General features: G+C 48.8%; 1 protein-coding gene across 3 annotated transcripts in view; it reads left to right on the top strand.

The window, feature by feature from the left end:
- The window catches only part of MKNK1 (MAPK interacting serine/threonine kinase 1), a 48893-nt gene that overhangs the window by 21098 nt on the left and 1566 nt on the right, over window positions 1–26229 (top strand). Inside the window, exons 1-11 of one of the 3 annotated variants that reach the window (XM_058680893.1) lie at window positions 3022–3052; window positions 5099–5200; window positions 7257–7354; window positions 10837–10916; window positions 12294–12367; window positions 14407–14511; window positions 18543–18598; window positions 21158–21253; window positions 22627–22821; window positions 23749–23913; window positions 24926–24969. In XM_058680893.1, the coding sequence (XP_058536876.1) occupies window positions 3037–3052; window positions 5099–5200; window positions 7257–7354; window positions 10837–10916; window positions 12294–12367; window positions 14407–14511; window positions 18543–18598; window positions 21158–21253; window positions 22627–22821; window positions 23749–23913; window positions 24926–24969 (1031 nt within the window). In that variant the 5' untranslated portion in view covers window positions 3022–3036. Of the gene's footprint in view, window positions 1–3021; window positions 3053–3086; window positions 3198–5098; window positions 5201–7256; window positions 7355–10836; window positions 10917–12293; window positions 12368–14406; window positions 14512–18542; window positions 18599–21157; window positions 21254–22626; window positions 22822–23748; window positions 23914–24925; window positions 24970–26229 lie in introns of those variants that run through there. The other 2 variants (XM_058680896.1, XM_058680902.1) reach the window with 2 other exon arrangements.

Below are 26229 nucleotides of genomic sequence, written 5' to 3'. Positions count from 1 at the left end.
TGTTGCTTTTTCATGGTTATAAAATTACTGTCTTCAAGACACCAATATTTCTGAAATAATTTTTTATCACTGAATGTTAAATTTTCATACAGAGTCCAGATACATTTTTTTAAAGATTTATTTTATTTTTATTACAAAGTCAGATATACTGAGAGGAGGAGAGATAGAGAGGAAGTGGAGCTGCCGGGATCAGAACCAGCGGCCATATGGGATCAAGGCGACGACCTTAGCGACTAGGCCATGCTGCCGAGCCCTTTTTTTTTTTTTTTCAAGATACATTTTTAAAAACTGTATTCAGATTGTTTCTTCCAATGTGTGTTGGAGAAAAATTCTTATGGATCTTATTAAGAGGTAAAACTTGATTTAAATAATATAAAAATACAAAGTTTCACTGTATACAGCTTGTAAGATATCAAAAAATACAATGAATAAAAGTAAAATCAATCCATCACATAGAGAAATCTATATAGATCAGCAATGGCTGGGCGTGAAAGGGTATCTCTGACTTGAATCCCAATTAAACCCCTCACTAAATGTGTGCCACTTGCTAGCATATTTAACCTATGTGTGCCACTTGCTAGCATATTTAACCTATGTGTGCCACTTGCTAGCATATTTAACCTATGTGTGCCACTTGCTAGCATATTTAGGCCTATTCTAGGCCTGCTTTCTTGCCTAGAATACTGACCCTTTGGGATTATTCTAAGAATTAGAACTAAAAATGTAAATACTGAGCACTGTGACCAACACATAGCTCATACTCTTTAAAAACATGGGAATGGAATGGGCCCGGCGGCGTGGCCTAGCTGCTAAAGTCCTCGCCTTGAAAGCCCCGGGATCCCATATGGGCGCCGGTTCGAATCCCGGCAGCTCCACTTCCCATCCACCTCCCTGCTTGTGGCCTGGGAAAGCAGTTGAGGACAGCCCAATGCATTGGGACCCTGCACCCGCGTGGCAGACCCGGAAGAGGTTCCAGGTTCCCGGCTTCAGATCGGCGCGCATCGGCCCGTTGCGGCTCACTTGGGGAGTGAATCATCGGACGGAAGATCTTCCTCTCTGTCTCTCCTCCTCTGTGTATATCTTCTGTAATAAAATGAATAAATCTTAAAAAAAAAAAATGGAATGTTAGCAATATTATGCCTTCCGTCTGGTCTTTCTGTTGTGCATTCAGATGTGTGCATACTTACATATGTGAACATACACAAAAGCTTTTTAAAAAGCTAATTTACTTAGGACCTGGTGCAGTGACCTAATGGCTAAAGTCCTCGCCTTGAATGCACCAGGATCCCATATGGGCACAGGTTCTAATCCCGGCAGTTCCACTTCCCATCCAACTCCCTGCTTGTGGCCTGGGAAAGCAGTTGAGGACGGTCCAATGCACTGGGACACTGCACCCGCGTGGCAGACCCGGAAGAGGTTCCTGGTTCCCGGCTTCAGATTGGCGCAGAGCAGCCATTGCAGCCACTTGGGGAGTGAAACATCAGACAGAAGATCTTCCTCTCTGTCTCTCCTCCTCTGTGTATATCTGACTTTGTAATTAAAAAGTAAATAAATCTTTAAAAAAAACATAATTTATTTGAAAGGCAGAGTGATAGAGGGAGAGACAAAGGAAGAGGTTTTTCACTGCCCAAATATCCACAGTGGACCGAGGCTGGTCCGGACCAAAGCCAAGAGCCAGGACTTCATACACGTCTCCCATGTGGGTGACAAGAACCCAAGTACTTGAGTCATCTGTGTCTACTTTTCCCAGATCATTATCAGGAAACTAGATTGGAAGCAGAACAGGCAGCACCTGAGCTGGCACCCATATGTACAAATAGCAGCTGTACCTGCTGCACCACAATACTGACCCCCAAAACTGAGGCTCTTAAGAAGAAAATCAGTTGGCCTTGGTACTTTCTGGTACTGAGTCAGGACTGGTATCTTGGTCTACTGATGCCATTCCTATGTGCCTGCCCATCAGAAGCCTACTCTGTCCACTTCCATCTCCCCTTCTGCCAACACACTTGGGTAATGGCTGTCGCATCCTGCCCGGAAAGAAGGAAGGGTTGGAGGCAGCGGAAGTACTGAGAGCTTCCAGATTGGTTTGGGTCTAAAAAGAAATCTCACTTTCTCCTCTGCAGTAACACACTCATTGCCCAATCCTATAACAGAGACCTGGCTTCTGGCTAGAAAAGAAGGACATTTTGCATCACAGGACATTTTTTTGAGGGGAAGTTTCTCAGGAATGTATGAAAATGCCTGAATGAAATTCATCTCCGTGCCGTGCCTTCACATTGCCTGCGGGGCAGAGTTGAACCTGTGCTTCAGCCTGCGCATCGTATACCTCCAGGGCCCATGTGACCTGCACGGCATGTGGTACTTACAGTGTGAGCCATCTTGTGTCAGTCCCATGCCAGTACACAGCGTCTGCTGGCTGCTGTGAGTCTGATGCTGTGTCGTAGCATACGGGAGATACTGGGGTGAGCGTGGGACAGTCTTGACCTTTAGGAATACAGGGCCACATACAGTCAGTGCTCAGGGGGCTGCTCGCAGTGGAGCAGGAAGTAGATGTGCTTCTCAGTACCCTGTTTTCTCAGCATCGACCTGGCTTGATAAGTGTTTGCACAAACCTTAGCTTGTCCAGAGACATAGGGGAGCTGCAAAAGGACCAGGGCTTTTCTGCATTTTAATAGCCAAGAAGAATTCCTAGGCCAAGGGAAGCCTGTGTGCCAGAGTGCCCCTTGACTCTAGGGCCTTATACCCAGAGGAAGCATTTAGTCAATGATCATGTGCCTGATAAACTAAGGTGCCCCAGACCTGTCTATGGACTCAGCCAGCCTCCAGGCGGGACCCAACAAGCTGTTAGTGTGATGACATCCCTCCCCCTCTCCATGCCCAGCCCCCGTGTAAATAGGGAAGTTAAGTGTATTTTTCACTTCACTGTCTTCCTGCATTTTCCTTTCTAGTTCCAAACAACTCTCTTTCAACAAGTTCTGCTTCCAAGGCAAATCTTGACCGCTTGTACCTTCAGGCATTCCCTCTTCTGCTGAATCCATGCAGAATAGACCAGGTACTCTATCTTCTCGCGTGCAGCCATAAAGCCCAAGTGTGCGGCCAAGCGCAGAGGCGTGCTTCGTCCACAAGAGGCTCCCGCAGCCCTGCTGTGGTAAAGGCCAAGGATAAATTGCTGCTAACAGGGTTTTCTAGCTAGAGTCGTAAGTATGTCTGAGCCATCCCCTGTGAATTGTAATGTTGCCAGCTCTCTCGCCGCTGCTCTGCACTGACTGCCTGCTGGCTGTTTTGCTTGTCCGCAGGCCCTCAATCTGACCAGGGGATAGAGAATGAGTTGAACCTGAAAGCCGTCTGCCTGGCACTTGGCTCGCAGGGCTGAAGAAATAAATGGGGCCAGGGTTGGCCTTGGATTCCGTGCAGGGACTCCGTCAGGGCAGGAGGGCCAGAGCTCCCATACACAAAGTCCCTTGCCCCTTCCCTGAGTTCCAGAAACTGAATGTCCACATACTATGTCTGCAGAATTCCTCATTGTGTTTAGGAGAAGCACTTGGGCCCCTTTTTTCCCTTGAGTTCCCCATGATGTGGGTGGACACTCCAGTGCTGGCATTCTTCCATGCATTGCTTTGAGCTCATAGGGCATTGCACTTCCCATCTACAACTTGTGCTTGCAGTTGTTGGCTGCAGTACTGTTTTGCGATCTTCAATAGATTTCTTTTATCTGAGTGTTGATCTGCTCTGCCTTCAAAAGATCGATGTAAATTGTGCAGTTAGCACAGCCTCAAAATGCAAGGAAGAGTGTGTCTCAGTTGAGCCAGCAGGCCCTTGTTTGTCTACCCAGGCTCGCTGGGTTGTGGTTTCAGCACCGTCCTGCGCGTCCTCTCCTAACGGCTGCGCGTGACTGCATCTGTGCCAATCAGTCTTCCCAGCAGGCTGGTTCCCTGAACATGTACAACTACATCCTCTGAAAGAATGGGACTTTCCCTTCAGTGGGCAAAGAGCCAGCTCCCATTTAAAAATCTCTGGCTCTCAAGAAAAGAAAAATTCCAGCAACCCAGAGCCAGTGTTTATCGAAGGTTGGTCTGCAAGTCTCTCACATCGTCCGCCCCATCAGCACTTGAGTGCCTCTATTTTAGAAGGATGTAAAGGTTTAATCACTCTGGTGGGGATTTAGACCCAGAGACTTCAGAGAAATCTTATTATTTCTAACTGCAGGCAAAGAGTATTAAAGCTCCACTCTGGATCAGGGGCATGACATGTTCTATAAGTAATTTATCTTTCACAGGGGACGGCCCAACTCTGCAGTGTCTTAGGAACAGTACTATGATTGGGCCCCAGTCTACTGGCCCTCCTGTTCTCTTCCCCTGCCTCACTCTCCTGTTCGGTGTCTGGATGTCTGCCTCACGAATCTTCCCTTGAAGATGGGGCGCCAGGTGCAGGACAGGGAGAGATAATAATGTGTTTGCCATAAGTGACCTTACCCAGCAGCGCTTTGGGAACCTGTCAGCCACAGGCTTCTGGAAGGACCCTGCCTGCATTGTCCCCCAGGACAGAGCCAAGGAGGGGAGGGGCTTCTGCCCTCAGTCTGTGCTGTTGGACAGGCAGGACTTTGAGGCTCTTCTCAGCCCGCTCCCAGCCCTACTGTTGCCTTTCCAGGCGCTGTCTTCCCCCACAGGGAGGTTGCTGAGCCTCTAGTTTCATCCTGAAGAGCCTGTTTCCACCCCTACTTCTTGCTCAGCTCCCTGGGTCCTGCTGAGGCTGGAGGAGGTCACATGGGGAGTTCTCACAATTCATTGCTCTATTGGGGAAATAACAGTTTGACTGGTGGCAGATCTAAATCCATGCACTAATGAGCTTGGTTAAAGCAGGCTTCTGCTATCCTGTTTTAATCTAGCCTGCCTGTCTGAGTTCCTTTCCACAGTTAATGATCTCCTATAATGGTTTTGCCTTTAGTTTTGCCTCCTGGGTCAAAACAAATCAATAGCCCTCACAGATATTTAAAAACCATCAAGGTAAAGCTCTTGGGCCTCCCTCCCTTCTTCCCTTCTGGGTGAACCTAAAGCCTGATCAGTACAGTGGTATTTCCCTGACTTCTCTTTCTTTCCAGAAATGGGCAGTAGTGAGCCCCTTTCCATCGCAGACAGTGACAAAAGGAAGAAGAAGAAGCGGAAAGCCCGGGCTGCTGACTCCTTACCAGGGAAGTTTGAAGGTCAGTATCATGGCTGTCCCAGATCTGGACCGTAACTCCCTCCCCAAACATGGAGAAGCATTCTGGGGCCCTGGAGTCCAGATATCAGACTGCATTATCTTGGAGCCAGCTGGAGTTAGCTGTATGATGGAGGCAGGGAAAGATGGGATGAATGCATTTACACGGAGAGAGCAGGGCCCCTCATGACTCTCAGATGGTGCACCTGGCCCCCCGTGAATGGGCTAGAAACCTCTCAGTGGGAAGACCAACCTATCAGGGCTGCGTGTGCAGTGAGATCGCCCAGGGTGCTCTGGCTTCTTTTCAGCTGGTTCCTCCCCGAGCTGTTCCTGAAGGGGCTGCTGAGAAATAGAACAGCTATATTAAAAGAAGCAGGAAGCACTAGGGGCAGTGGCTGCAAATGAAACTTCCATTATGTCAAAGTAAAGAATTTGACTCCTAGAGATTGCAGCTACCCATACTGCACATGCCTGACCCCGTGTTTAAGAGTGCATGGGATATTCAGGAAAAGCAATATTGGCTCATCAAGCAGTTGTGGAAACTGTCCTTATGTGAGGCACGTGGCTCAATGCTAGTGCTGTGATCCCTGGGTGATCAAGTGATGGGGTGAGGGGACTCCCAACATGCTTCTACAGAGTTCAGATGGGATCAGGAACTACTGCTACGAGTAACTTGCCTGCTTTAACTCTTGATTCTTTCTTCGAGACCAAAAATACCTTCCCTTGAGGTCCTTCTTTCCAGTCTTATAGACACACCAGTGAACTGATTATCTTGTAGTGTGTTCTAGTAACATGCATTTTATTAGGATTATGGGACTTCCAACAACCTATCCGTGTTGGTTCGTATAGAAACCTCATGTCAAAGTGACCACTGAGAGAGATGTATGACATTTACAGTAGTTAACCAACAATGTACCATCTGTTTTTATAAACAGCTGCAAGGTCAGACTGATAGAAACAAGATGTCACCTTACTGAGACAGTAGATATCTGTGTGTGTGTGAGTGTATGGCAAGGGCAAGATAGAAAATGTCTCAGGGGGTTTTCAGATAGGTTCCAAATCAGCAGACCTTCTGCTGTCTCAGTGAACATAAGGGAGTGGTTCCTATTTAAGGATTGCTTATGCAGTTTTAGGACTTGCCATGACTAAGAGTGATAAAATCTCATTTCATGGCTTGGAAATATTCAGCTCAGTCTGCGGTTTAAAATTCCTCAAGAGAAAAGCACTGAAGAACGGACCCGAGGGAGGACAAGGGCAGCCCAGCGAGGGCTTCCCCAGGAGAGGACTCCGAGAGCCTGTGCTGTTTGTTTGCTCAGGCGGTTCATCCAGGTGTTCTCAACCGAGGCCTACTACTCTGTTAACAGCCACCCTGACTCAGCACCCTGGAACGTTACAGCATCATCTGCATGCTACTTCCGTCTCTTACTTCCTGTGGGTGACTGCTGGAAAAGTTCTCAAAAATCTCCAGTGACTTCCATTTTTATATAGTAGAAAATAGAGTTGTGTTTTATTCCCCTCCTATGCTTGGCACACGGTAGGTGTTCAACAAATGAGTAATTGGTTGAAAATGGATGATGTTCATTCAAATCATACCCCTTATAGAAAGATCCCCCAGACTGCCTAGCCAGATTTAACCTTTCCCAGGTTTTCTCCTTTACTTTGTCCCTCAGCAGCAGTTCTTACCAGTACCAGTAGCTAGTGTATTCTGAAGCTACTGTGTGTGTATCTGTCTACCCCACTGCACCGTGACTGTTGGATGGGGAGGGACTCAAGCGTGTCCTCATTCTGTCCCTCCTGCCTGACACTCACTAGGTGCCCAGGAAATAGCTGCTGAATTGAAACCCTTTGACCAGCCTCAACACTAAGATGAGGATAGGATGCTTCCCGTGTGGTCTTGTTGAGACACTGAGTCCTGAGATGGCTGGGAAGCAGTGTGTCTTTCTCATCACCAAGTGCTCCATGGTCATCCTGCACCTGTTCTGTCCGTGTTGTCCCACTGGGAAAGCTGGGTGCAGTGGGCTGACTCATCTTGTTATTCATCTCACCTGTTTCACCTCTAGATACGTACAAGCTGACCTCTGAATTGCTGGGAGAGGGAGCCTATGCCAAAGTTCAAGGTGCCGTGAGCCTGCAGAATGGCAAAGAGTATGCTGTCAAAGTGAGTGTCTCATCTGCACACCAGGCCTGGCTTGGCAGCCATTCCTAGCTTGGGCTAAATCAAAGAAGCTTTATATTTCTGCAAAGCTGCCGTCTCTGGATGCAAATCTAACCTCCACTTAGCAGCTGTGCCACTCCAAACAACATGCTTCACCTCTCTGTTCTTCCATTTCTTTCTGTGTGAAAACAATGTAATCGTAGAACCCTTACCAGAACTGTTGTAACACTGAGTAATATGTGTGAAATGCTTAGAACAGCGTCTGGCTCGTAGCAAGTCTCTTTGATGATTCTAGCAAGATCAGCCTCAGAAAGTAGCCTGCCAGATCTGGCATCAGAAGGCTGATTCTCTTTTGACAAAATATTACTGTTTGACTGTGGGCAAGTCACTGAAGCTCCTTAAGTCCCAGTTCCCACATCTGTAAATGATGTATCTTTTTTTTTTAATTGGAAAGTCAGGGTGTACAGAGAGGACAGAGAGAAAGGTCTTGCATCCGCTGGAACTGAGTCAATCTGAAGCCAGGAGCCATGTGCTTCTTCCGGGTCTCCCACTCAGGTACAGGGTCCCAGGGTTTGGGCTGTCCTCTACTGCTTTTCCAGGCCACAAGCAGGGAGTTGGATGGAAAGTGCAGCAGCCGCTATATGAACCAGCACCCATATGGGATCCTGGCACATGCAAGGCAAGGACTTTATCCACTAGGCTACCATGCCAGGTCCAATACCTGGTCTTTTTATAAAGATTTATTTTATTAGTTATGTTAAGAGTTACAGAAAAAGAGGGAGAGGCATAGAGAAAGAATCCTTCATTCACCAGTTCACTTCCTAGATGACTGCAACAACCAGGCCTAGGCTAGGCCTCAGCCAGGAACTATTTTAGCATCTCCCATGTGAGCAACAGGGGCCCACGCTCTGGGCCATCTTCTGCTTTTCCCAGGCTGTGAATAGGATGTAGGATTTCTTCTTCTTCTTTTTTAAGATTTTATTTATTTTTATTGCAAAGTGAGATATATAGAGAGGAGGAGAGAGAGAAACATCTTCCATCCAATGATCCACTCCCCAAGTGACTGCAAAGGCCGGTGCTGTGCTGATCTGAAACCAGGAGCCCAGATCCTCTTCTGGGTCTCCCACGCAGGTGCAGAGTCTCAAGGCTTTGGGCCATCCTCGATGGCCCTTCTAGGCCACAAGCGGGGAGCTGGATAGGAAGCGGGGCTACCAGGATTAGAACTGGTGCCCATATGGGATCCCAGTGTGTCCAAGGCGAGGACTTTAGCAGCTAGGCCACTGCACCGGGCCCAGGATATAGGATTTCAAGTGGAGCGCCAAGACTCAAACCAGTTCTCAGATATGGGATATTAGTGCCACCCCACAGCTTAACCTCTGGCACCACAACACTGGCCGCAGGGACACAAACATTTAAGCATCATCTGAAGTTGGAGCATTCCCTGGACTTGAACCCAGGCTTTCCACTATGCAATGTGGGCATCACAAGTGGCATCTTAGCTACTACTTCGCATGTCACTCTTGTATTTTATTTTCACTAAGTTTCCCAGGTGATTGAGAGACTGGCCGAAGTTTGAGGACCACTCACCTAGGGAAAAGGTCTTATTAAGTTCAAGGGGATACCTCAAATGTTTTTCAAATCCTCCTTCTGAAACTGCAGGTCTCAGTGCTGCCTCATACTGGCAAGCCCAACCAGTTTTACCTGAAAAAAGCATTTTCTATTATTTCACAGTCCTAGCTGTGGCTTCTAAAAGAACAACACTTCTGTTTCTTTTTGGAAATAGATTGATGTAAATTGTAAGTAATTTAAAAAAGAATACCTAACTATGGTAAACATACACACATACACATATTGACTTTCAAAGATTTGAGTGCCATTATGGATGACAGATTTATAACTTTAGGGTTGGATCACAGGCAGAAAACCTCACATTTCCTCCATGTACCCTGGCATCACTCAGGAAACCCTGGGCCCTGGCTGGCAGTTCTTTGGCTTCAGCAGTCCTACCCATGTATCATGTCTTCCCTAGTCTTCGAAAGCTCCCTACAGATGGCTGCTTCCTCTGTCATGGCCCCGCAATTTTTTTGTGGGGTTTTCTTTATATCATCTAATTATTGAATTCTAGAGTTTCAGGATCCCCATAGAATTTCAAAATAATGTGATCTTGAATTCCCTCTGTAACTTCCCAAATCATTGTCCATGTCCTACTTTTTTTTCTGCTCCCTCATCTCTGGTAGCAAAAGCCCATCACCTCTTTAGAAAAATAGACACTATTACTGGAAGGCTTGCGATCAAAAGGTGTAGCTGTTCCTGACCAAAATCTGAAATGTTGACTGAATGGAGTCGAGCAGTTGGGGTTGAGTAGCTTCTGCTCCCCAGCACCTCACCTCTTGGATTGCTCAATGTGGTGCACAGTAACCTGCTAGCAGACATCGTGTATTTAGAAAATTCCAGCTGGATGTGGGTGTTTGTGCTACTGGAGCTGTGCGAGGGTTTCTGCACATTGTCCACATTGTCTTCATGCTGCCCACTGTACATGGGGTGACTGTGCAGCAAAGCTGGTTTGGGGGCTCTGCACAGGCCCAGAGAGCTCGCCAAAGGCAGCGAGCCTGCCTAGACCACCTGCTCTGTTGGTTCATCCATTCCTCCAGCCAGTGTTTACCAGGTGTGTATGGGTCTGGAAGAATCTGTCTGGGGAAGGAGCAGATATAAGGGGGCTCTGGAGTCTGCTCAGAACTATAGTAACAAAATGTTTTGTGCCTTCCTGTCTTCAGACATTGTCATAAGAGTTCACTGAGATTACATACAATGGTATTTCAGAATGTTTGTGGGGAAAATGGAACAAAACAATCATTATTTGGGTACCAAAAGTTGAAAAGCCATGCATATATTTTTTAAAAAATACATGAACATTTTTTGTGTTATGAGAGAACTATGATCAGCATTTTTCCCATCAAGAGAAGCTTACGTTGGGATTCCATTTTCCCAAAAAAAAAAAAAAAGGATTCCATTTTCCACAGACTTTTTGAAGCATCTTCCCAGATGAATTGCTTCACACAAAGAGTAGACTTCCTGGGCTGGGCCCAGAAGCTTAGGTCTTCCATCTCCCATACTCTTCCACCTGCACCAGCAGATCGCCTAGCAGGAATGGTGGCAGAACAAGGCAGTCCTCAGGAATGGGGCTAAGTAGAGAGAGCACTCTGCATTCCTGTCTGCCTCAGTTTCCCCAGGCAGCTCGGGGCAGCAAGCCTCCAAGGCCCGCTCAGTGTTGTGTTTGGCCAGAACCAAGCAGGCCCAAGTGAGCTACAGAGCCCTGGAGCCACACTGCTGCCCTCCTGCTTCGTGGCCAAGGAAGACCTGCTCCAGACTCCTGCTTGGAGCTGGGTTTGTCCTGTCGTCTGCCTGGCATGCTCCCTGAAGGCTCCTGCAGAGGGGCTGTTTGGAAGCCAGTTGGCCACACATGACTGATTTTATTCCTCCCCCAGATCATCGAAAAGCAAGCCGGGCACAGTCGGAGCAGGGTATTCCGAGAGGTGGAGACCCTCTATCAGTGTCAAGGAAGCAAGTGAGTATGGGTGGAGTTCCTCACTGCAGACAAGGAGGTTATCTCCTGGCACCCCCAACCCCCCAGTGAGTTCCCACTCATCCATGACTAAATATGACTTCTTCCATCTTTGGGAGAGAGCAAGCAAGAAGAGAAGCAGCAGTGGCACTGTCTTTTCTGAAACCCTGTAGATACCATCAAGTCAGGCAGCTTAGAAGAGGAAGCAGTGCCTGCTGGTTTCTTTTGCTTGCGTGTTTGCATATGCACAGGTACCCCTGACACTCCTTGCTTGGTAACTGGGCCAAGGTAACCTCCAGCCCCGTTTTCATGATCCTGTGCTGCTTGCCACAACTCCACATGAGTGGCTCTCCCTCTGTGGCTTTAAATCAGGGTCACCTCTATGACTCCATTGCCCCTCTACCCCCTCCTCGGCAGGGTCAGCTGGGAGCTAGTGGCCTGGTGTATTGATGGCTTTGTCATTAAGCTTGGAGGTTGGGGGCTTGCTGTTGATTTAACTCCAGGCACTGCCTCTACAATCTTCCTTCAAATTAGGCCATTTTGGCCATCTTATTTGGACGCCTTCGTACTAGTAAAAGCCAGGCATCTCCCAAAGTAGTCAGCATTTTTTTACGAGGGACAGGTCTTGATTTTCAGCCCTGCAGCTTCTTAGTTCAGCATTAGAGACTCTGCTTGGTTTATTTCATTCTTTAAAAGAAAAAAGCCCCCAACACTTCCAATAGCCAGACCAGTGGATTCTCTCCTGAGTTGCAAGACGACCTTGTTGGCTGAGCACCGCAGTGTTCGGGCGGACGGAGAGTGCTCACCGGGGAAGGCCACAAGTGCTACGGTGGCCGTGAACACGGCCGTTTCATTAAGCAGCGCTTAGCAGTTAGGGTCTGGCAGTGCCCACGTTAGGCCCCAAGTCTATTTGACAGATGTTTCCATTTTCTCCAGGCAATGTAAATACTGCCCCATGATTTATGGGCAAGAGGGAGGGCAAGTAATTATTTGCTGCTTGCCTCCAGGACACACACCTACTATTCAGTGTTATTAGCCGCAATTGCTTCCAGTCGGCTGCAGATTTTATTCAGTTTAATGTGACCGGGACTTTTTTATAACTCTACCTAGTGGGTTTTAGGGTTGGGGTTTGACAGCACAGACTTGGTGAAAACACCAGAGACCACACATTATGGAAAGATAAGGTGACCTGAATCTTGCTAACACCATTGGCTGCTTCTCAAACATGGGTCTTTCCTCTGCATTCTGATTCCAAGTTGATTTCTGCCCTCCCTACCCAGCCCCCCACTGCAAGGTGTTGTATACTTTTGAGTTTGTTTGTAAGTAGACTTTAATGTGTGATATTTCCTCCCTGTCCCCTTCTGTTCTTCCCCATTTAAGGAACATTTTGGAGCTGATTGAGTTCTTTGAAGATGACACAAGGTTTTACTTGGTCTTTGAGAAATTGCAAGGAGGTACTTACTGTTGAGTATGTGTATGGACTTCTGATTAAGAGCCGGGTGGGGATCATCCATCATGAATCCCAGAGACTTCCAAAGCAAGTCAGCCTGATAGAAAGGACGAAAGGCTTAAACATTGCCCTTGATTTGGGAGAAGGGAGGCCGGAGGGAAGGATGATAATTAGCATTTTGCAGAGCATGGAATGTCACCTGTGTGGGCACTTTGTAAATGCCTTTCCACTTTCTATTGTAATAGGAGTCATATATAGATACATTTAGTAATCCATCCTTTGGTCCCTTGTTTTGACACATTCACTATTTAATGAAATTAATTATGGAATGGAAACTCTCACACCATGTGGTACAGAAAAACTAAATCAAAGGTGGGAAGGATCCAATTGTTTGGGATGCTGACCTGGGACAGAGGGAAGCCTGAGAAGGTGCTAGCCTGCAGATAAGAAATGTCTTTTATGCCCATACCATACTGCCATTGTCCCCACACATGTCACAGGGTTGTATATTTGAATTGTTTTTCTGATACAACAAAGGGGATAAAGAAGCCATCCTATCTCCCCCCAATCTCCCCAGCAAACTTGAGGACACTTTTGAAGGTAAAGGTTGTGGACATGTATGGAGCTGAGTGGGGAGCTGAGTGGAGGGGCTTCATGGTTAAGGGAACATGCTTTAGAAACCAACCAAGCTATACTTAAATTTAGTTGATTGCTTAATAGTCACATGGCTTTGGGCAAGTCACTTAACTTTTTTTTGAGCAGTCTTCTCATCTGTAAAATAAGGATACTGACAGTGCCTATATCGTTGGACTGCTGTGGAGATTAAATGAACTAATTTATGTGACATGCTTGGTGTACTGCCCACAGAAGTTGGCTGCTCCTATTAGTAAGGCAGTTGAGGATGCTAGGGGTTGTCTGACCATTGTAGAGAATGGTACTGTCACCTTCCCTCTTAACAGATTTGGAAACAAAAGACACAGCACAGTGAGCTAGAGCACAGGCAGGAGTCAGTTTTCCGGGATGCTCTCAGCGTATCGGGAGCCTTCAGTTCTGTGATCTGGCAGATAGATCATCAGCAGTTCTTCCCCTGCTTTTCTTATCTCCCCCAGGCCAAACAAAGAAGTAAATACATAAATAAAGCAAAACCAGAGATATCAAGGAAGGACACAGACAGGATACTTGCAGCCCAGAAACATGGCTTCTGGTAGTGAGTCTACACCACGTGGTCGGGCCCACTTACCCAACAGCACAGGACTGCGAACACCATGCTTGAAATGCTGGGTGCAGCTGGGGTGCTCTTGGCTGTGTCACGTAGGGTGCAGCTCTGTTGATGCCAGACCCAGCAGTGGAGGGCATTTGGTGCAGGGTCAGTCTGTCAGTTCTGCTGCCAGAAAGTCTGCACAGGCTCTGAGGATGGCCTTGCTAGGCCTGCGTCCTGGATCCACCACTCCCTGGTGCATGACTTTGGGCAAGTTGCTTAATCATCTTTAAACGTCAAGTTCCCCATTTATAGCATAGCATAGCTGAGTCCAGTTGTGGTAAGGATGATATTGTAGAGAATATTGCATAGTGCTTGGCATATTGATAGCTATGCCATACACACTAGCAGTTGCCACCAAAACTCGTATTAATAAACTAAGGAATCCTCGGGTGGTTTTCTCCTCTTTTCAGACCTTTGTGTGTCTGATCAGGGAGTGCTGTGGTTTGGGCTTGAAGTTAGATGCAGCACAGGAGGAGCTGTTCCTGCAGCCAGGCCTCCTCAGCCCCGAATGCATTCACGTTTAGTGGCATTCATACATTTTGCCTTGTGAGAAATTGTCCCCTCTCCGTATTGAGCTCATCCTAGACAGATACATAAGAAAGAAATCCATTTGTGTCCAACAGATATATGTGTTGGTACCTGCTCTCTGCCATGCCCCATACTTGGTGCTGGACATTAGCGATGAACCAGCCTATGTCCCCACCTCAAACTTGGGACAAATCTGAGAGGCTTACACTTACTGGACTCAAGAGCCATTCTTTGGTTCCCCTTTTGTTCCCCAGGCTCCATCCTCACCCACATCCAGAAGCGGAAGCATTTCAATGAGCGAGAAGCCAGCCGAGTGGTGCGGGATGTTGCTGCTGCACTAGACTTCCTGCACACCAAAGGTGAACCCGGGCTTGGCCTCACAGCTAGGCTGGGCAGTCCATCCCCTGGGGGCTAAGGGAGAGGGCAGGCCTGGTGGAGGGCTTATTCTGGAGCTGGTACAGCCAGCAGCCAGCTGGAGATTTGAATGTGCTCTCCACAAGCAAGGGAGGGCAATCCAGGATGGTTCCAGGGCTCCTGCTGTGACTGGTGGGCAGAGGGTGGAGCTATTAAGCAGCATAGGAAAACAGAAGGAAGAGCAGGAAGGGAAAAGTAAACTCCATGTTTGCCAGGGTGTGTGCTAGTGTGTGGACATAAGACTGTGTATCACTGATGCACCTTTTCCTGACAAACACTCAAAACTCATCCTTGATGCAGCCATCCTGTGGCGTTTGGTGTTATTCCTTGTAGTATTTTTTCCTTCAAAATTGATAAGGTAGGCTACATGAAGCTGTACAGACCTTGTTCACAGGAAGTGAAAAACATACTTTTTATCCACACGTTTCAGTGGTAACCAGAGCACTGCCTCTGTTTGACTTATACCTCAACTTACAGTCAGTCCCTTTCCTAGGGTTGATTATTTAGGAACTTCTGAAGGGAATAAAATCTGTTTGGGATTTTTTCCCATTTACATAAATCTACTTGTTATATTTTTTTTTCAAAGATTTATTCACTTTATTACAGTCAGATATACAGAGAGGAGGAGAGACAGAGAGGAAGATCTTCCGTCCGATGATTCACTCTCCAAGTGAGCCGCAACGGGCCGATGCGCGCCGATCTGAAGCCGGGAACCTGGAACCTCTTCCAGGTCTCCCACGTGGGTGCAGGGTCCCAATGCATTGGGCCGTCCTCAACTGCTTTCCCTGGCCACAAGCAGGGAGCTGGATGGGAAGTGGAGCTGCCAGGATTAGAACCGGCGCCCATATGGGATCCCGGGGCGTTCAAGGCGAGGACTTTAACCGATAGGCCACGCCGCCGGGCCCCCGTATTTTTTTTTTTTTTTTTTAATTCACCTAACAGCAGTGCCAGGGAAAACCTGGCCTCTGGCTTCTCTTTCTCCCAGCTGTGTGCTCGCCAATAATCATGCCTGTCCTGTAACATTATGGTGAGCTTAAGAGAGGTAAGATCATCCTCAGTTATACGTAGTGCTTAGGTGGCACTTTTCATGCACCAGGCACTAATCTTAAATCATAGATCTGTTTATGTACATGTCTGTGTGTACCTATGAAAGAGTTGTGTAGACACGGTATAGGTAGAAGCCCATTCCGGACACTTAGCAGCTGTTCAACCTCATCCGCCTCCATTGAAAACATCTTTATTCCTAATATTAATTTCCCTAAACTTTAACATCTCCTAACTGGGAATGCTGAGAATGCAGCAAGTAACTTGTGACATAACTCCACACCTTTCACAACTGTGGACACTGACCAGCCAGCCACACCACTGCTCAGAGCCATTTGCAGGCACGCTGCTCACACATTCCCACTTGGCACCAGCAGTGCTCCAGTTCCTGGACCCCACCCCAGCTCTGCCAGTGGCTGAGAGAAATGCTCATGCTGGCATCATCCATGTTGGGGCCCTGACTGGCACCTGGAATGCACGTTCCAGGAAGGGGTGCCTGTCCTTTGTGCATGTGATGAATAGCAGCAGTTGTGTTCCTGAAAGCTGGATGCATGTAGGTAACACCTGCCTGACAGAGATGTACAACTGCTCCCTGAGCTGCTGCTGTGGATTGCAAAACTGGGTCATGCTTTCTACAAGAGCTGTGCCTTGGAGGAGGAGTAAAGGCGGTTTTATTATTTATTTATTTATTTACAAAAGTATACTAAAGGGAGTAGAGGCTGCCAATGTCTTAGGAGTTCCAAGGTACTTGTTAGCATCTAGCTGCCTGGCTGCTCCTGTGACCGCGAACAAGTTGGAGGGGATGAAAAACGATTTTCAGCTGAACTGGGCTGTTTTCTAAATAACTTCATGCTGGGAAGATGAATTGGGCAAGAATGGGTCAGGCCTGAAACAAGTTCCATACTTTTAAATACTGGAGCACCGCAGCTTAACCTCTGGGAAATGAACCAGAGCAGTTCAATGGCCAGTGTGCTCTGTGCAGGCAGGCCCATTAGTACAGCCTGGCTCTCAGAGTGCACAGGCCGGGGGATAGCAGGGCCGTGGGCACCGATTTGGAGGGTAAGGCTCCATGTGTGGCTCATGATCCTTCTGTGGGAACACTTGCTGTAATAGAAAATATCCTTCACTTTTAGTGCAGGGAGCTGTAGCCCGGCTCAATTTGTGCAGGCTGGACTGAGTTGCTCCTAGTTCTCATTCAATTAGGAGACTGATGAAGTTCCGGAACTTGCTGGAGCTTGGGTCTTCTGCTCTTGTGAAGTCCCTCCTGTGAGCTGGGCCAGCCTTTGCCTGCTGCCGCTGTTGAGTCGGAGGGCTGCCTGAGAAGCTCATTACCAAGGGAGTTGCAGTAAAGCAGACCCTGCTTTTCTTTCTTTTCCTTCCTTCCTCTTTCTTTCTTTTTCTTTTTTTTTTCTTTCTTTCTCTTTCTTTCTTTCTTTCTCTTTCTATCTATCTGAAAGGCAGAGTTAGAAGGATAGACAGAGATCTTTTATCTACTAGTTCACTCCACAAGTGGCCACAATAGCCACAGCTGAGCCAATCTGGAGCCAGGAGCATATAGCCTCCTCGGGGTCTCCTGTATGTATTTAAGGGCTCCAGAATCTGAGCTGTCCTCTGCTGCTTTCCCAGGCCATAAGCAAGGGAGCTGGAGCAGAAATGGAGCAGCAGAAACTAAATGGTGTCCATGTGGGGTCACTCTGCCCACCACACCACAGTGTCCCAGGACCCTATGCTGCTTTCTCATGCTTCCAAGCAGTTGCTGTTTGACATTCCTGGAGCCTTCCAGCTTCTTGGTTTTTTTTAAAGATTTAGTTATTTTTTATTACAAAGTCAGATATACAGAGAGGAGGAGAGACAGAGGAAGATATTCCATCCAATGACTCACTCCCCAAGTGGCCGCAACGGGCCGGTGCTGTGCCGATCCGAAGCCGGGAACCAGGAACCTCCTCCAGGTCTCCCAAAGGTGCACTGTCCCAAGGCTTTGGGCTGTCCTCAACTGCTTTCCTAGGCCACAAGCAGGGAGCTGGATTGTAAGTGGAGCTGCCGGGATTAGAACCGGCGCCCATGTGGGATCCTGGGGCGTTCAAGGCGAGGACTTTAGCCGCTAGGCCACGGCACCAGGCCCACCTTCCAGCTTCTGTCTCGGCCACGTGCTGTGGGAGGAAGGAAGAATCCCTTGGTCCTAAGAGTTGGTTCTTTGTCTCTTTCTTTCTTAGAAGATGGTCTTCCTCAGTGGTCTTCTTGGCCAGGCCTTAACTCACCCCACCCCACCCCACCCCACCTTTGGGAGACTGCAATCTGCTATAGGAGCCCTGGCCCAGATGCAGGGGTCTCTTAAGAGCAGCAACCTTGGGCCCAAGCACTCCTTGCTGTAATGCTAGCAGGGTTGCCTGGGATGTGTAAGATAGATGAGAAGGGAACCTAGCAAGCTTTGAAGAATCTGTTTACTAATACTTGGTCCCCTACATATTCAGGAAGTTGCACCGGAAGAATCTTTTTAAAAATCAGCTGCGCAAGAAGAAATGAGGTAGAGCAGTGTTGGCCCCCAGAGATGCTCTCAAACAAGGCACTAATTATGTCTGCACCGCTTTCCCAAGCATTGCCGTTTGCAGGCCCTCTGCTCTGCTTTGCATTAGGCTTGCTTACTCTGGGTCATCACCGTGGTGCTGAAAAGTCGACTAGCTGGGATTCATTTAGCCGTTCTCATCCCTGGTCCACTTCTAAAGCCTCTGCTTCAAAAAGAACTGGGAGAATCCACTGTGCTTTTGGTTTGTGTGTCTGGTTACTTCTGCTTCCTGCAGCTCGTTGATTTTTTAATGTACCATAATTGGGAATTAATCTGCGAACAACAGCATTTGGAAAAAATTAATTGTGTGTGGAATGTTTGGTAATTATGTGCACATGTTAACCATTTCTCTGCTCACTGTCATTGCAGGCATTGCCCACCGTGATTTGAAGCCAGAGAATATATTGTGTGAATCTCCGGAAAAGGTACTTACAACCACTTTTGAGCTGTTACTACTTTCTAGGATGAGGGAAGCTTCCAGATTTGCAGTGCAGATCACTAACACTTGTCCTGGCCTCACGTACCGTTGAGAACTGATTCCTCTTAAAACGTTATGGCTACTGTGAAGTGTTAGCTAACTCCAAGTAGGGTCTGTCCTTATCCCTTCCTTGCCCTTTGTCGTTGTTGGATTAAGACTACAAATTTGTAGGATACATAAAGCCTGCACAAGATTGGTATTTTCTAGTCCAGTGCACCCACTTGACTAAATAAAGTTAAGTCTGACCCAAGAACTGCATAGGTGCTCCAAACTACCAGTCATTGCCTGCGATTCTCAGTATGCTACCTGCCCAATGTTGGGTTTGCTTCTTGAGGCACTGGTTTGTTGCTGCTCCCTGCCCAACACATACTTTTATGGTGGGAAAAAACTAACATTACAGAGAGGCTAAGTCTGGGCCCAGCACAATGGTTCAATGACTAAATCCTCCCCTTGTGAATGATGGAATTCCATATGGGCACCAGTTCATGTCCCAGCTGCTCCACTTCCAATCCAGCTCCCTGCTTATTGCCTGGGAGGGCAACAGAGGATGGTTCAAAACCTTGAGACCCTGCACTCACATGGGAGAAGAAGCTGCTGGCTCCTGACTTCAGATCAGTTCAATTCCAGCTTTTGCAGCCATTCTGTCTTTCCTCTCTGTGGATCTGCATTTCCAATAAAAATAAATTAATCTTAAAAAACAGAGCGAGGCTAACCGTCAAAGGACATCAAGAATGTGAAAAGACCTACCCTACAGAATGACAGAAGGTATTTGCAAATAATGCAGCTGGTGAGGGCTTAATGTCCAAAATACATAAAGAATCTCTAAAACTTAACAGCAAGAACGTAAACAATCCAGTTAAAAGAGACAAAGGGCACAGATGTTTGCCACAGTGATTGAAGTGCTACTTAAGATTCCGTACCCCACAGGAAGTTGCTTGTATTCACATCTCAATTGTAGTTTCTGTTACTGTCCACCTTGGGAAGCAGCAGGTGATGGGCCAGATACCTGAGTCCTTGCTACCCAGGGAAACCCAGATTGAGTTCCAGGCTCCCAACATTGACCTGCTCCAGTCTCAGCTGTTGCAGGCATTTGAGGAATGAACCAGTGAATGGAGGATCTCTCTCTCTCTCTGTCTTTCAATTAAAATGGAAAACAATACTAATTTTTTTAAAAATAAATCTTTGAATAGACATTTTTCCAAAAAAGATATGCAAATGGCAAACACACAGAAAGATATTCAACTTTTAGTCATTAGCGAAACAAATCAAAACCATAATGAGATACTACTTCACATCTACTAAGACTGCTGTAATTTTTTAAATTAAAGATGTATTTGTTTGAAAGGCAGAGGTTGGCCTGGTGGCGTGGCCTAGCGTAGTGGTTAAAGTCCTCGCCTTGAACACACTGGGATCCCATATGGGCGCCGGTTTGGGCGCCGGTTCTAATCCCGGCAGCTCCACTTCCCATCCAGCTCCCTGCTTGTGACCTGGGAAAGCAGTCGAGGATGGCCCAGAGCACTGGGACCCTGCACCCACATGGGAGACCCGGAAGAGGTTCCAGGTTCCCGGCTTCGGATCGGCACAGCACCGGCCGTTGTGGTCATTTGGGGAGTGAATCATCGGACGGAAGATCTTCCTCTCTGTCTCTCCTCCTCTCTGTATATCTGACTTTGTAATAAAAGTAAATAAATCTTAAAAAAAAAAAAAAAAGGCAGAGGTAGAAAGAGGGAAAGACAGAGCTTCCATGCACTGGTACACTCTCCAAATGACCACAACTGCTGGGACTGGGCCAAGCCAAATCCAGGAACCTGGAACTCCATCCATTTCTCCCACATGAGTAGCAGGAGCCCAAACCTTGAACCATCTTCCACTACTTTCTTAGGCACATTAGCAGGAAGCTAGAGCAGCCAGGACTCAAATTAGCACTCATTTGGGATGCTCATGTCACAGGTGGCAGCCTAACGTGCTGGGCACAAAATAAAGTGAAGGAAAGAGGGAGGAAAAAGGAAAGAAGAGAATTGGTTTGCAGGGCAGGTGCATGAGTGAACTGGGGCTCCTAAAACCACCATCTTTGGCCCCCTCACTGTGCTGCTCCTGCCACACCCTCTTGCTTGCACCCCAGGCAGGAACCACCCTGTCTGGGTCTCAAACACAGCATCCAGCACTTGAGGGCTAGACGCAGACCACCCATGGCAGCCGACCACCCCAGTCTCAGAACTGGTAAGACTTGTAAGTGCTTAACCCAAGCAAGCAAACCATGGGAAATTAGTCCCCTGAGCACCCTGAGTTACCCAAGGATTGTGCTCCTGGCTCATTTGGCCTGCACGGATTGGGCAGCAAGGGAATACCCTGTAACTAACCCAGAGAAAGTGAATGAGACCTGGTAGGTGAAGCTGAGCTCTAGTCTTAAAGCTGCTCAGCTGCACCAGCACTGTGTGGTCTTGTTGGTCTCCTGCCCCTTGATTCCTGGTCCCTGTGACTTTTTGGTTTCTGCTTCCCTTTTCAGGTGTCTCCAGTGAAGATCTGTGACTTTGACTTAGGCAGTGGAGTAAAACTGAACAACTCTTGCACCCCCATTACCACACCAGAGCTGACCACTCCAGTATGTATGAGTGGAGACCCCGGGCTTCTTCCTTCTGGGAATGCCGCGTTGCAGAGCTGTGAAGTCCAGAACAGAGGACAAGGAAGGAAAGTTGGGTGTGTGGGTGGCACCTCCTGCTGCCTGAGCTGTCCTGCAGCTCACTGCTCTGAATTGGGAGTTCACAAGCCTGCCCATACTCCCTAGTCCCTAAGGAAGCTTAGGTTAGAGCCCTTAGTTCAGGTGGTTCCTCTCTGCTGAGACCTGCCTTGCCTGGCCCAGGTGAAAGCAGACATGACTGCCAGTGAGCGCGTGGCCAGCTGTGTGAGTCCTGTTTCCACGGTTGACATTGCGGTGTGTCCACCTTGTGAGGGTGGAAAGGGAACGGTGAAGTCCCAGACCCTTGGCTTGTAGAATGGGCAGACCCCTGGCAAGTTACCCAGTGGCTCCTCCGGCTTCTCCTTTCCAGCCCAGGTGCCACTGCTTGGAGCTCACTTCCACTGTGGTTCGGAAGGTTCTTCAGAGGTTTGCATGCTTCTGAGTGCAGGTTCCTGAAACCTTTTCCTGCAAGACATGCCTTTAAATACAAACATGCGTGTAGCATGTCTTACCATAAGCAGCATTATTGGGCATGTTTACGTATTTATTGCTAGTATTCTGGGGTTCCTTGTTCTCAAAGCCATTCATTCTAATTGCCAGTAACAACAAAGAAAATGCCCTTTCTCGGGAATGCTCACCATCTTCCAATCAAATTAACTTTGTGAAGAGAACCTTGTTTCCTGGTGAGCCTGAAATAATGAAGAGGAGAAGCAAAAAGGGTGTATCTATATTCTTATCAGTAGTTTTCTCTGCCAGGGTAGACCCCTGAATTCTGTTCCTAGGCCTTCCTTTCCTGCCTGCACCAGGAGAGGGAGAAAAGAGCTCCTGCAGCCCAGTGGGGTGGGGGTGGCGTGTGTGTGTGTGTGTGTCTGTGTGTGTAGCGCACATTCTGAACTCCCACGCTTCCTGCTCCCAGCCGACCTGGAAGGTTGGCCAGGTTGCTTTCAGATGTGCTTGCTGCACCACATACACCTCCCTCCCAAAGCTGCAGGCTTGCTACCTGCCAGTTTCTAGAGAGCTGAGGCTGGGAGAGGTTCCCAGAGCTTCTTGGCCAAAGGCCTCTGCCTTCAGAAGAGCCAGAAAACATGAATGTGAAGGAGACTCAGCATTTGTGATGAGCATCTGATGAGGTGTGAAGTGACCCGGTTCCTCTGAGTACCTTGGCAGTGCCAGGTGGCCTCTGTGGCCTTCTGAGACCCTCCTCCTTATTCCTCTGTCCTCTTGTATGTTGCTGTCGCCACATCCTTCCCCTGCAACTAACCCTGCTCCTGTCTGCCATCTCCCACCCACACACACAGTGCGGCTCTGCAGAGTACATGGCCCCTGAGGTGGTGGAGGTCTTCAGGGACGAGGCCACTTTCTACGACAAGCGCTGTGACCTGTGGAGCCTGGGCGTGGTCCTCTACATCATGCTGAGTGGCTACCCGCCCTTCGTCGGCCAGTGTGGGGCAGACTGTGGCTGGGACCGGGGAGAGGTCTGCAAGGTGTGCCAGGTGAGCTGCCCTGCAGGGCATCTGTAATGCCAAGCAGGACTGGGATGGAGGCTGCTCCCCATTTGGCAGAAGGTTTAATAGCTCCCCTTCCTCTTCTGTTGAAGCCACAAGAGACCATGAGCTACTCGGCCCAGCCAGTTCAGGGTCGATTGTCAGAGAAGGTAGTGCCTGAGAGGATAAGTGTTGTTTAGAGAGGGAGAGGAGTGAGTGGTACCAATATAAGTGACAGGGCCCGGCGCAACAGCGTAGTGGTTGAAGTCCTCGCCTTGCACGCCCAGGATCCCTTATGGGCACTGGTTCTAATCCCGGCAGCTCCACTTCCCATCTGGCTCCCTGCTTGTGGCCTGGGAAAGCAGTTGAGGACAGCCCAAAGCTTTGGGACCCTGCACACGTGTGGGAGACCTGGAAAAAAGTTCCTTGCTCCTGGCTTCGGATTGGCATAGCACCGGCCGTTGCACTCACTTGGAGAGTGAATCACCGGACAGAAGATCTTCCTCTCTGTCTCTCCTCCTGTCTGTACATCTGCCTTTCCAATAAAAATAAATATATCTTTAAAAACAAATATAAAGGACAGCACTTCCCTTCTTGCAGGTGTCAGGCAGCTTTGTGTGTTCAGGGGCTCAGAACGGAGCCGCCAAAGGATGGACAACAGTGGGAGACAGCCTGAGGGGTTCCCAGGAGCCAGGTCACCAAGGTCCCTTCATGCAGGACCAGGCGACTGGGCTCTGGTCTGCAAGTGACCTCCCCACACCTCACCCAGCCTGCCTGCCAAGCAGTGCAGCCACACTAGAACCCTGATGACAGAGAGGGGAGAGTAGGAAGTCGGGGATGAGCCCTGAGCTGCAGCTGATGCCACTGGGAGCTGGGGTAGCACATGTTGCCTGTCTCCTGGCCAGTGTGGCCTCAGGAGGAACCCTCTTTTCCCAGAACAAGCTGTTTGAGAGCATCCAGGAAGGCAAGTACGAGTTTCCAGACAAGGACTGGGCACACATCTCCAGCGAGGCCAAAGACCTCATCTCCAAGCTCCTAGTGCGGGATGCCAAGCAGAGACTCAGCGCTGCCCAAGTTCTGCAGCACCCGTGGGTGCAGGGGGTAAGTGGTTCCAGGGAGGGGAGTCACACCACCTCCCCTGCCCAGTGGCACAGCCGCAAAGGAAGGAGGGCACCCAGACTGCAGTCCCTGTGCATGTGGAATGAGTTTACCCCTGCCTTGGTTGCTGCTGAGCCCTCTATGCATGTGGCTCTAACCTTGGCCACTCACTGCACCCCTGCAGCATCCCACTATTGGCAGAGGCCCCTGGCTCAGGAAGCAGCCTATCAGTGTCATCCGGGCCTGTAGTACCATCCATGTATACAAAATTGCCATGAGCTGAGAGGCCCAGGAACAAGCAAATTCTTGCTATCCTGTGGAGCCACAGTGGGAGTGCAGGAGTCTGGATGCAGTAGCCCACAGGGCAAATGGTGACCTCACGCAGCTCAGGAACTGAATCTTCACCAGAAAGCATGTTGTTTCAGCATTTCCTTGGCTGGTAGCCATAGCTGACCTCTGCCCCTCCGCAGGCCTGCCAGGCCCTACTGTGGCTTCCACCATCTGCCAGGCCCTAGGTGGACTTGGTGGACTTACCATAGGAAGGAGGCCAGTGTCACAGGTCCAAGTTATAGACGGGGGCCTAATGTAAAAGTTACTATGTGGCTAATCCCCAGCACCCCCAAGAATGAGTACAGACTACATGCTGGAGAACAGCAAGTGAAATCAAGCAGGTCCCAGGCCTGCCTTTGATTTAGTGGAGACAAGAATGAAGTGTGATGAGTGCTATCTGAGTGCTCGGGCCTGGGGTACCCAGAGAAGCAGGAAGGATACTTTGAACTGGGTCTTGGAGGATGCTGAGGCCAGGCTGAGAGAGGGGCTGTCCAGGCAAGGGCACAAAGCAGGGAGCAATGATTGCAGGCTGCACCCTCCTGGCTCCATCCTTGCAAAGACTGACCCTGCAGGCAAGCACAGCCCAGCGCCTGTGGCAACCCACCCTCTCAGTGCTGACTTGGGTCAGGGCAGTTCCTGGAAGGAGCAGCAGTGCTTACTCACACATCTGTCCTTCCTGTTCTAGCAAGCTCCAGAAAGAGGACTCCCCACGCCGCAAGTCCTCCAGAGGTAAATGCCTCCAGTACCCCCCAACCCCCCAAGCTCTCAGCTGTCTCCAGGCTCAGGTATCCTTCCCCGAAGGGGCTCCCTTCTCACCACGTCCCCTCATCCCTCTCCCCCCTTCCTCTCCCCCATGGCTGTGTTCCCTTCTCCCTCTCTGCTTCCATCTAGAATGCTTCCTCTGTCCTCCAGCCCCATGGCTGCTCCCCAGGTTGTTTGCCATTGCACTGGAATGCAAGCCGGAAAGCACTATTGACAGTCCAAGACAGGCCTCCCCAGTGGGTTGTGCACACCATGGCATCCTTCTGCTCTCTCAGAGGTGAAAGTAACAGGACTCAAAAGCCACCAGACAGTGACAGTAATGGCCCCATGTAGCAAAACCTACCACATGCCAAACATGGTACTAAGGGCTTCATATATGTCACAGCTGCAATCTTCACCACAAAGTCAAAGAGAGGGTTCCTGTCACTCCCATTCTGCAGATGAGAAAACTGGGGAATCTAAGTTAACATGCATCACCAAGAGAGGAACAGGTCATCTGGTCACTGGTTCACTTCCCAAACGGCTACAACAGTGAAGTCTGAGCCAGCCTGAAACCAGGAGCCAGAAACTTTGGGTCTGCAAACTTGGGTAACGGGGTCCCAAATACTTAGACCATCTTCTGCCACCTTCACAGGCACATTAGCAGGAAACTGGGCCAGAAGTAGAGCAGCTAGAACTTTAACTGGCACTCCAGTATGGGATTTTGGTGTGGCAAGTTGCAGCACCTCAGCCACTATAGCTTATATTTTGTCATTTGTGTTGTTTTAAAGATTTACAAAGAGAGAGAGAGAGAATGGTTCACTCCCCAAATGGCTAGAGCTGAGCCAATTAGCCAGGAACCAGGAATTTCTTCTAAGTCTTCCACACAGGTGCAGTGTCCCAAGACCTTAGACCATCCTCCACTACTTTCCCAGGCCACAAGCAGGGAGCTAGGTTGAAAGTGGAGCAGCTGGGACACGAATCAGCATCCATATGGGGATGCTGGCACTTGGTGGAGAATTTGCGCAGTTGAACCACTGCACCAACACTGACTCCAGAGACCCTTAACAGCTAGACAAGGTCCCCTGTAAGCAGAGGGCTGCAGCTGGTACTGTGGGACAACCTTCTTGGGAGTTGGCCTCACACCCAGTTTTGAAGAGGAACATGAAAAAGTCTTATACCTCCGTAATATCCAGCCATTCAACCCAGAATGCTGTTGCCTGGTGGAGTTCCACTTCCTTGAAGCTG

This window comes from Ochotona princeps, chromosome 2 (genome assembly GCF_030435755.1).
Source record: "Ochotona princeps isolate mOchPri1 chromosome 2, mOchPri1.hap1, whole genome shotgun sequence".
NCBI lineage: Eukaryota > Metazoa > Chordata > Mammalia > Lagomorpha > Ochotonidae > Ochotona > Ochotona princeps.
This window is presented reverse-complemented; position numbering and strand designations above follow the sequence as displayed.